Below are 11,064 nucleotides of genomic sequence, written 5' to 3'. Positions count from 1 at the left end.
CCTCTCTGTGCTTTACAATGCTGCCCTATGCTTTACTACACTTTGCTGTGCATTCACTATGAGAAACTTAAAAGCATGTCATGGGATCAGCCAATCACAGATGACACGCAGCGGGCTGGCTGTGATGGCGGGGGGGGGGGGGTAGCGTGGTCGATCGCCCGTGTGCTGGTGTCCTTAACTCCCTGAAGAAGCTCATTGCAGGCTGGGTAATAAGGTTTGGCAGTGAGTCTGATATACACAGACATACTTACCCCAAGATTACATCTGATGCACACTATAGGGAGGGCTGCACTTTTTTTTCCACTGCAACAAAAATTACTTGTTTCGAGGCATTTTCGGTGTGCATTGGTATTTCAAGATGTTTCACGATCAGACGTAATATTTATTAAAGCAGAAAAAAAAATTGCGTTGTCACATTCAAAATGTATCATTTTCTATAGAGTTATTATACAACAAATGCTCTTACGCTCTGTGAACAGCCTCCCTCTGCTCTGTGCTAGTGGAGCAGAGAAAGAGAAAGGGAGGCTCTTATACTCTCTGATCAGCCTCCCTCTGCTCTGTGCTGGTGGAGCAGAGAAAGAGAAACGGAGGCTCTTATACTGTCTGAACAGCCTCCCTCAGCTCTGTGCTGGTGGAGCAGAGAAAGAGAAACAGAGGATCTTATACTCTCTGAACAGCCTCCCTCTGTGCTGGCGGAGCAGAGAAAGAGAAAGGGAGGCTCTTATACTCTCTGAACAGCCTTCCTCTGCTCCAACGGCAGCCGTTTCACTCTCTTCAGAGCTGAAATGTTTTGTTTTTTTTGATTCCCAGGCTCACGCATCACGAGAGGAGACAGAGAGTTGAGCTCTCCCAGCTCTGCAGTGTGCTGTCAGCACAGCCACGTCTCCCAGAGCTGGATAGCTGTTGAAATGCAAGCTTTCAGATGCTGAATGTCACCCAGGCATGACTCCACACTGCAGAGGAGACACAGTGGCTCCCAGCAGCACGCAGTCACAGCCTCGTTCCCACCTGAATCCTGATGCCTTGCTCTGCTTAGCTGAAGCACTTTTTCTGGGGGGGGGGGCATTATTATTATTATTATTTATTTCTTAGCAGACGCCCTTATCCAGGGCAACTTACAATTGTTACAAGATATCACATTATTTTTACGTACAATTACCCATTTATACAGTTGGGTTTTTACTGGAGCAATCTAGGTAAAGTACCTTGCTCAAGAGTACAGCAGCAGTGTCCCCCACCTGGGATTGAACCCACGACCCTCCGGTCAAGAGTCCAGAGCCCTAACCACTACTCCACACTGCTGCCCCAGTTCATCAGTGCATCAGTTCATTCCTCCCTGACTCCCTGTGTGTGTGTGTGACCCTGAGCAAGTCGCTTCACCTCCTTGTGCTCCGTCCTTCGGATGAGACGCAAAACAAACGAGGTCCTATTGGAATTGACTCTGCAGCAGTAGCAGCAGCAGTTGCTGATGATGCATAGTTCACCCCCCTGGTCTTGCCTATGCTTTACCACACTTTCACTGTGCTTTACTACACTTTGCTGTGCTGTGACTATGGTACACTTTTATAAGAGGAGCTTCACGTACACGGGCGGAGCGATTGCTATCATAATTAACCCAATTATACCCCTTAACGGTTCGTTACTGATTTGCATTCTAATGTACACAGGACATGCACATCAAAGTGAAGGGCTGTGCGCGTAGCTCCTTAGCATTATGTAGCTTTCCTGGAAGGGTTACAAACGTTCCAGAAAGTAGGCGAGGGAATGCTGCCCTTTAAGTGTGGAATGAAACAGAAGCTCCTGTTCACAGCCAAGCTTATTTATTGTGGCATAAAGGGTTAATGCATTTATCCTATTTCTGGATCCCAGATCTCCCTCTCTCTGTCTCTCTATCCTGATTCTCCTGAGACAGAGAGCTGTGTGCTGTTTTTGAATGATCTGTATCACATCTCTCTCTCTCTTATACTCTCTGAAGAGCCTCCCTCTGCTCTGTGCTGGTGGAGCAGAAAAAGAGAAAGAGAGGCTCTTATACTCTCTGAACAGCCTCCCTCTGCTCTGTGCTGGTGGAGCAGAGAGAAAGAGAGGCTCTTACACTCTCTGAACAGCCTCCCTCTGTGCTGGTGGAGCAGAAAAAGAGAGGCTCTTACACTCTCTGAACAGCCTCCCTCTGTGCTGGTGGAGCAGAGAGAGAGAGAAAGGGAGGCTCTTACACTCTGAACAGCCTCCCTCTGCTCTGTGCTGGCGGAGCAGAGAAAGAGAAAGGGAGGCTCTTATACTCTCTGAACAGCCTCCCTCTGTGCTGGTGGAGCAGAGAAAGAGAAAGGGAGGCTCTTATACTCTCTGAACAGCCTCAGTACAGTGCTTGCTTTATTGTTCATCTAAGATCAGTCAATAATAATTCTGATGTCTAATAATAATAATAATAATAATAATAATAATAATAATAATAATAATAATAATAATACAATTCAAGCAGAGTAAGTTTGTGCCTTTTCAGAGCTGTTGATGAATGCTCTCTCACTCTCTCCCTCTCACCCTGTCTCTCTCTCATTTGAAGGATTGTTCCTCCTAGTCAGATTAGCCTAGACTAGCCTAGCCTCCTGACCTCAAAGTATTAAGAGATTTCCTTATCCTTAATAGCAGTTTGTGTGGTGTAAAGTGTGATAAACATGGCATGGCTGTGTCTATCTATCTATCTATCTATCTATCTATCTATCTATCTATCTATCTATCTATCTATCTATCTATCTATCTATCTATCTATATATCTATCTATCTCTCTATACAGTATATATCCCTTTTCTGTTTCCTGGTGTTTTGCTTTAGTCATTCCAGAACCTCCAGTATTGAGTTCTTATCATTCTAAATCGTCCTTTTTCTTGGCTTTGAGCTGCTGTGAGCTTGACTGGAGAATCCTAACAGCCGGGCACACTGAACGTCCTTCCTCGTTTTTAAAAATACAATAAGGAACCGCAGCCTAAAAATGGTGATAAAGTGTCTCTGTTTCCTCTAGGTGCAGAGCTTCATCGACAGCACGAGATTTCACTGATCTTTACTATTATTATTATTTATTTCTGAGCAGACGCCCTTATCCAGGGCGACTTACAATTGTTGCAAGATATCACATTATTTTTTACATACAATTACCCATTGGGTTTTTGCTGGAGCAATCTAGGTAAAGTACCTTGCTCAAGGGTACAGCAGCAGTGTACCCCACCTGGGATTGAACCCACGACCCTCCGGTCAAGAGTCCAGAGCCCTGACCGCTACTCCACACTGCTGCTACCTTCTTTTTAGAATACTCGACTGTATTCGAAACAGGACGCAGCAGTTTGTAGGCAAAACTGAATTTTTTTTTTCCCGTGAAGAAATATCAAATTACTTTCGTTTCGATTCCCTCCCTCCCCCCAGGAAAAAAACGAATCTGGTAGTTAAGGGGTTAATCGGGTCCTGACTCCCTCAGACTAGCCCTCTCCCTGTCAGTCAAACCCAACAGAGAAAGAGCAGTATAGACTGAGGATCCGGTTTCCTCAATCAATACCTCTGGAGCCCATTGCAGACTGCAGAAACGGGTCAAGGACGCGCTGCAGGTGCTGATCAGACCCATCTGGGTTTTTACAAGCTCGATAAACACAGCAGCCTTCTGGTTTGGGCAGCTCCGATTTCGATAACGATCTCTTCCTCGCCGTCCAATAGATTAGAGATCTGACCAGGGAATCCCCCCCCTGCCTAGGCTGGCACATGATATCCTGTGGTGTTGTTTTTTTTTTAAAGATATATTTTAAATTTTATTTTAATTAAAAACTTTTTTATTTATTTATTTATTTATTTATTTATTTATTTATTTTATTTTTTTAATTTACTTTTTGTTACATTTTGTTTTGTATCAGACTTTATTTTCATTATTGTTGTGTTTTTACAGACTCGTTTTTTATCTTCGTTTTTACCATAGAGGTTCGCTGTCGGGTCAGGTGTTAATTGGAAATGCATCCCCCCCCCCGCATTGTGCAATTTCTAAAGATAGACGCTTCCAATTATCGCAAAGCGAATTTCAAACGCAGGGTTTATTTTTTTTGCACTTCACAAGGCACAGCGCGTCTGCGGAGGAGTGTATGAAGTGTCTCCTCACCTCAGAACCACGTGAAAAAAAAGAGACCCTGCCACTTCCTGTGGAGCACTGCCTTCAATCAGCCGCTGAATTTATTAGGGTTCTTTTCTTGGCATTTCTTCACTGACATAAAGGCTCTTTTCAATGTCTTAAAAATCAGGACGGGAATGAGCCCCCCCATTGCACAGTCCTGGTTTCACTGGGAGTTTAATAATCAGACACACCTGAGCTTGTTAGCTAGACACACTGGGGGCTGATCAAACTGGTAGCAGTGAAACCTGGAATGGATCACACTGCTGTGCAATAGGAGTCTGATTCCCAGCCCTGATCTGCTGTGCAATAGGAGTCTTGTTAGTTCCTGCTATTAAACAAAGGAACGGAGAGAGAGGGGGGGAATCAGACCCCTGCTGCACAGCAGTGTGATCCAGTCCTGGTTTCACTGGGAGTTTAATAATCAGACACACCTGAGCTTGTTAGCTAGACACACTGGGGGCTGATCAAACTGGTAGCAGTGAAACCTGGAATGGATCACACTGCTGTGCAACGGGAGTCTTATTCCCATCCCTGGTAGTTATTCATTTTAGTATTTCCAAATTCATTCTAACAGCAAAGGAGGAGAATACAGAGCCAGGGATGGGAATAAGACTCCCAGTTGCATAGCCGTTTCACCCGTTGCAGGTTTTGATACCAGCTTCCATCCCTGCCCATCATAAGAGATTGAAAGAAACTTGTAATTGAGAAAGATCCACGTTTTCTTTATTATTATTTGTTTATTTAGCAGACGCCTTTTAAGCAAGGTGACTTATACAGACAAGGGTGTGTGAACTATGCATCAGTTACAGTCACTTACAACAACATCTCGCCCGAAAGACGGAGCACAAGGAGGTGAAGTGACTTGCTCAGGGTCACACAAGCCCATTTCTTTAACCCCTGGACCACACAGCCTCCTATCTAAACCCTAACTAACTAAACCCCTTTCCTCTTTCACGCAAAACAACAGGAGCAGAGCGGCTACGAAACTAACGAAGTCTCTGATCTCTCCCTGTTTTATTAACCTTTTTCTTTCCTCTTCCCCCCCCCCCCCCCCTCCCTGCAGCAGCGGCCCCTCAAGCAGTCTCTGAGCGGCTCCCTGTGCCGCGAGTCCCACTGGAAGTGCCTCATCCTGTCCCTGCTCATGTACGGCTGCTTCGTGGCTCTGGCCTGGTGCGGGCTCTCCCGGGTCCCAGCCTCGGGGTACCTGGACGGGGCTCCGCTCTCCCTTGACAGCCCCTGCTCCAGCGGCTACGTCTACATCCCCCTGGCCTTCCTCACCATGCTCTACGTGATCTACCTGGTGGAGTGCTGGCACTGCTACTCCAAGAGCGCCGGGCAGCAGCGGGCGGAGATCAGCGGGGTCTACGAACGGGTCCAGCGCATGCAGCAGTCCACTCCCTGCATCTGGTGGAAGGCGATCAGCTACCACTACATCCGCAGGACCAGGCAGGTGACGCGCTACCGCAACGGGGACGCCTACACCACCACGGAGGTCTACCACGAGCGGGTCAACACCCACGCCTCCAGCTCCGAGTTCGACTACTCCCACCACGGGGTGAAGGACGTTTCCAAAGAGCTGCTGGGGCTGTCGGACTACCCTGCCACCCGGCTCCGTTTCACCAAGTGCTTCAGCTTCGCTGACTCGGAGGCCGAGACCGCCTACCTGACCCAGCGGGCCCGCTTCTTCAGCGACAACGAAGGGCTGGACGATTACATGGAGGCGCGGGAGGGGATGCATTTGAAGAACGTGGATTTCAAAGAGCACATGATCGCTTTCCCGGACCCTCTCCGGCCCCCTTGGTACACCCGGCGCGGGGTCTTCTGGGCGGCCTCCTGCCTCACCCTGTCCTGGCCGCTGAGGGTCATCGCGGACTACCGCACCGCCTTCGTGCACTACCACGTGGAGAAGCTGTTCGGGCTGGATCGCGGGGCGCCGACCCCGGAGGAGCTGGGGTACGCCGGGGGGCGCATTCCCCGGGTCAACACGGTCGACATGACTGAGGTGGAGTGGCACATCTGCTCCAACCAGCAGGTGGTGCCCAGTTATTCGGAAGCCCTCCTGATGGACGGGACGGTGGCCGGCTACCCGGCTTACATGCAGAACTGCCAGCGGTGCCGGCGGTCCGTCAGCAGCTCCTCGCTCCCTCCGCGGGCTCCGTCCCGGCTCCCGTTCAGCCGCAGCCGCTTCTCCCTGGGCCGGCTCCAGCCCTCCCGCCGCACCTGCCTCTTCCGCAGCTTCAGCGGCCGGCTGGACGAGAGCAGCCCGTCGGACGGGACCCCCGAGGACCAGCCGCCCCTCCCTCCCCCCTACCAGGACGCCCTGTACTTCCCGGTGCTGATCGTGCACGGCGATGAGAGCTGTCACCGAGACGGGACCCCCCCGCCGCAATGGGACCCCTCCCTGCTGTGACCCTCAGAGCGGATTCACTGTGGAGCCTGATTGTTCAAACTCCTGGCTCCTGATCATTTCAATATGAATACTAGACTTCATTGAAGGGAGCTCTGAACCCCAGGACTGGGTGCAGCAGCAGCAGCAGCAGGGCTAGTGTGAGTTTGTAACCCTGCTCAAACTCCTGGCTCCTGATCATTTCAATATTAATAATAATAATACTAGACTTCATTGAGGGGAGCTCTGAACCCCAGGACTGGGTGCAGCAGCAGCAGCAGCAGCAGGGCTAGTGTGAGTTTCTAACCCTGCTCAAACTCCTGGCTCCTGATCATTTCAATATTAATAATAATAATACTAGACTTCATTGAGGGGAGCTCTGAACCCCAGGACTGGGTGCAGCAGCAGCAGCAGCAGGGCTAGTGTGAGTTTGTAACCCTGCTCAAACTCCTGGCTCCTGATCATTTCAATATGAATACTAGACTTCATTGAAGGGAGCTCTGAACCCCAGGACTGGGTGCAGCAGCAGCAGCAGCAGCAGGGCTAGTGTGAGTTTCTAACCCTGCTCAAACTCCTGGCTCCTGATCATTTCAATATTAATAATAATAACACTAGACTTCATTGAGGGGAGCTCTGAACCCCAGGACTGGGTGCAGCAGCAGCAGCAGCAGGGCTAGTGTGAGTTTGTAACCCTGCTCAAACTCCTGGCTCCTGATCATTTCAATATGAATACTAGACTTCACTGAGGGGAGCTCTGAACCCCAGGACTGGGTGCAGCAGCAGCAGCAGCAGCAGGGCTAGTGTGAGTTTCTAACCCTGCTCAAACTCCTGGCTCCTGATCATTTCAATATTAATAATAATAACACTAGACTTCATTGAGGGGAGCTCTGAACCCCAGGACTGGGTGCAGCAGCAGCAGCAGCAGGGCTAGTGTGAGTTTCTAACCCTGCTCAAACTCCTGGCTCCTGATCATTTCAATATTAATAATAATAATACTAGACTTCATTGAGGGGAGCTCTGAACCCCAGGACTGGGTGCAGCAGCAGCAGCAGCAGCAGGGCTAGTGTGAGTTTCTAACCCTGGCAATGGTAAAATAACTAATTCATGAAGGATGTTGAGAAGGTACAGACTACTTACTGGCTTGGAAAAAGAACCCCAGTCCGCTGTGACTGGGTTGAGGTGGAGACCCAGTATGCTACGCTCAGCCCTGGAACAGTCTGACAGATACAGAATATTCCGCACAGAAAAGTTCAGGGGTTGTGTAGCTAATCGTAAGCAACTGTTTACCGCCGATGAACCACAAACTTGCAGGATAAAATGCTTTTGAGTCCGCTGTGTGTGTGTGTGTGTTTTAGTTATGTTGTGTTTTTTTTTATTTTTTTAGGATTTGTTTGTTGATTGATTGATTGATTGATTGATTGATTGATTGATTGATTGATTACGTGGATGTTTTCACTTTTTTTTTTTGCTTCACGATCTGTTTTTGAAAAAAAAAAAAAAACAAGGAGGAAAAAAAATTATTTAAAAAGAAAGAAAGTAACATAATTCATCCCTTACCTGCTGAAAGGACGAAAAATATAAAATGCTGCTTTCGGAAAAATTAGTACCAAATACATTTTTCTTTTCAAAAATCACAACACAAGCTGTATTTATGTCATTTGATACATTTCTAAATCAATATTTCTGCACAGAAGAAAAAAACCAATCCTTCTTTTTTGGTTACAAACCGCTAGGCCCTATAATGAAGCTCAACGCGGCTCCCTTTGGGCATTCAGATTTTAACTTAAATCTAATAAAACAACAAAGAAATATGCAGCTTCATCCTGTTTGCAGGTAAGGGACGATACCAGTGAGTTTTAGGAGCTTTGAATGTATAGCGATGGGAGACGAAATGCATTCTCCTGTCTCCTTTAAATCCAGTTTGTCCTTCATTCATAAAAAAAAAACACCTTTTAGTTGATTTCTTTCAAAGCTCGTTTTGATTCGAATCAAGTTTCCGGTTAATTTCTTCTACCGTTTCGGCTTTTCAAAGGGCAGCTTAATTCAAAGTTGCCTTTAAAAAGGTAAGCGAGGAGTAGAAAACTGTATTAGAATGGGGTTCTTACTGCAGTGACTTTAATGTAAAAATATCTAGGAGATCTTCTCGCTCGCAGTGAAAGGGAGATGGGAGATTGTGTTTCTAATGCCTGAGAGGCAGGGAAATGGATTTTAATGCCTTGGCAAGCAGTCAGCTGCAAATGCTGGTTCTGGTTTCTAAAATGAGGAAGGGAAGTGAATTAAAACAGCTGTCATTTCTCAAAGGGTGGTTGAGAAGTTGTGCGTTATACCATTCCAATGTGTAATTTAATTTAAAATTAAAAAAAAAAAACAACAACCTTAAAAAAAAAATATTAAAATAAAACACACACGCAAAAAAAAAAAAAATACATTTTTGGCTGCAACATAAGATCTGCACTGGCGTGTTTAACCAAACTGTAAATCTGTTTGGTCACAGCAGGTGGCGCTGTGCTACAATGTTTTCACACCAGTAGCGCCGCTCTGTTGAGTATTTAAATTACACCAAGATAAATAAAAGTCAAGCTGCTTCACACAAGAGAAAGCTGTCTGTTGTCCTTTTGCGTCAGCAGGCGCAGTACCGGTTTAGTTAAGGCAGGGGGCGGTATTGCGCCTCAGAACTGTTGTAAAATAGCACCACCCAGAGGCTGTTTGAAGCATTACAGGTCTTACAGGCATCACAGGGAGCTGTCAGCGACTGATTACTGACTTGGATGTAAAAAAAAACTCTGCAGTCTGAACAGAGCCCAAAATCTTAATGCACAAACTCCACAAAGCCAAACCGCAGCCCTTTGACATTTTTATTAACGTCCGCTTCTCTGGCAGCAAACCGCGGGCCTCTGTTCCAAATATACAGCCGTTAATTATTTAGATTTGCCCAGGACCTCGTAAATCACAGCCATTAAAGGGAAACATAAGAACCTATTTTGATGTTATTGTGTTACACATGTTCCCATGTGTTGCTACAACTGTTTACGTAAGGTGTGTGTATTGTTTCAATTTATTTATTTATTTTTACATTTTGACCACTTTTAAATTGCATTCCCAGCCTCAAGATGGCTTCCCGTGTACCCGCATGGACCTCTCAGAACTACATTTCCCATCATCCTCCTGCTCACTAGTAAATCCATCTCAGCGACATATGTGAGCAGGAGCATGATGGGAAATGTAGTTCTGAGAAGGAACATGCAACACAATAAAATAAAACGGACCTTATGTACCCTTTAAGACCAAACCCTGCGTGTCTGGAGTACCCTAATTGCCGGGACGCTGAACAGCCCCCCCACCCCCCCATTCCATTCAAGTCGAGCGACAGTGTGACTATTTTTTTTTCCACTCTGAACTCAAGCTGTGTTTATGTAATCTGATACGTTGCATTGAGGCTTTCTGCGGTTAACAAAATTAGAGGCGTGAGTTACCATAACAACATAGAGTTAATTAAAGAGAAAATTCAAATAACAGGCAGATGAAGCCAGTTAGAAATGCTGTAAAAAATATTACAATGCAGCCTGTCCCTCAAATGAGGACTGAAAGGGTTACAGAACAGAGAGACAGACAGACAGAGAGAGACAGACAGACAGACAGAAAGACAGACAAAGGCAGGCAGGTAGACAGTCATATCCTGATATATATATATCCTGATGTAACTATCACTGACACTGTTATCTGCTCCGTTATTGAATCGTATTTTGTCATATTCTTGTACTTGCTAGAACCAAAGTCATTGTATTTATCTTGCTCTTAATTGTATTGATACTTATACTGTGATTCTTGAAATGTGTTTTTGTTTACGACTGTAAGTCGCCCTGGATAAGGGCGTCTGGTAAGAAATAAATAATAATAAATAATAACAGACAGGCAAGCAGACAGAGACAGAGAGACAGACAGAGACAGAGAGACAGACAGACGGGCAGGCAGGCAGGCAGACAGGCAAGCAGACAAAGACAGAGAGACAGACACACAGACAGACACAGGCAGAGACAGACAGACACTTGCACAGCAATTTCACACGAGTCCCAGTCTCCTACAACAGAGGTAACGATTGCTAACATCAATCACCTACACCACAGACACAGCCCTTTTCCGTGGAGTGTTCAAGCACACCATTGCAAACACATTGAAGGCTGTAATGGGGTGACTCAGCAGCTGTGTCGCAGGCTGAGGGATTGCACTGAGACAGCGCGGGCAGGGGGGCGGTTTACTGATGCCCTAATGCAATGGCAGACCCGCCTCCTCCCATCCGCATCCTGGCTGCAGCATCACTTCCAGTAAACAGGAGCTCGATACGGAGCACTACCACAGCGCTAATGGACAGGGAGTGAAGCGTAATGCAGAGGGCATTGGGAATAGTGAAGATCAATATGAGGACTCACTCACACACACACACACACTGAGACTCACACACTCTGAGACTCACACTCACACACACACACACACACACACACACACACACACACACTGAGAGAATCACACACACACACAC

The 11,064-nt window shown here is 46.7% G+C and overlaps 1 protein-coding gene across 1 annotated transcript in view; it reads left to right on the top strand.

Moving 5' to 3' along the window:
* The window catches only part of LOC117398593 (transmembrane protein 151B-like), a 13,797-nt gene extending 4,881 nt beyond the window's left edge, over window positions 1-8,916 (top strand). The window contains exon 2 of the mRNA XM_059012142.1: window positions 5,205-8,916. Coding sequence (XP_058868125.1) covers window positions 5,205-6,551 — 1,347 coding nt within the window. The 3' untranslated portion in view covers window positions 6,552-8,916. The remainder of the gene's footprint in view (window positions 1-5,204) is intronic.
* The last annotated feature ends 2,148 nt before the right edge of the window (window positions 8,917-11,064 follow it).

Source organism: Acipenser ruthenus, chromosome 43, assembly GCF_902713425.1.
Source record: "Acipenser ruthenus chromosome 43, fAciRut3.2 maternal haplotype, whole genome shotgun sequence".
In the NCBI taxonomy this organism is placed as follows: Eukaryota; Metazoa; Chordata; class Actinopteri; order Acipenseriformes; family Acipenseridae; genus Acipenser; species Acipenser ruthenus.
Note: the sequence above shows the minus strand (reverse complement) of the source record. Positions and strands in the feature narration are given on the sequence as shown.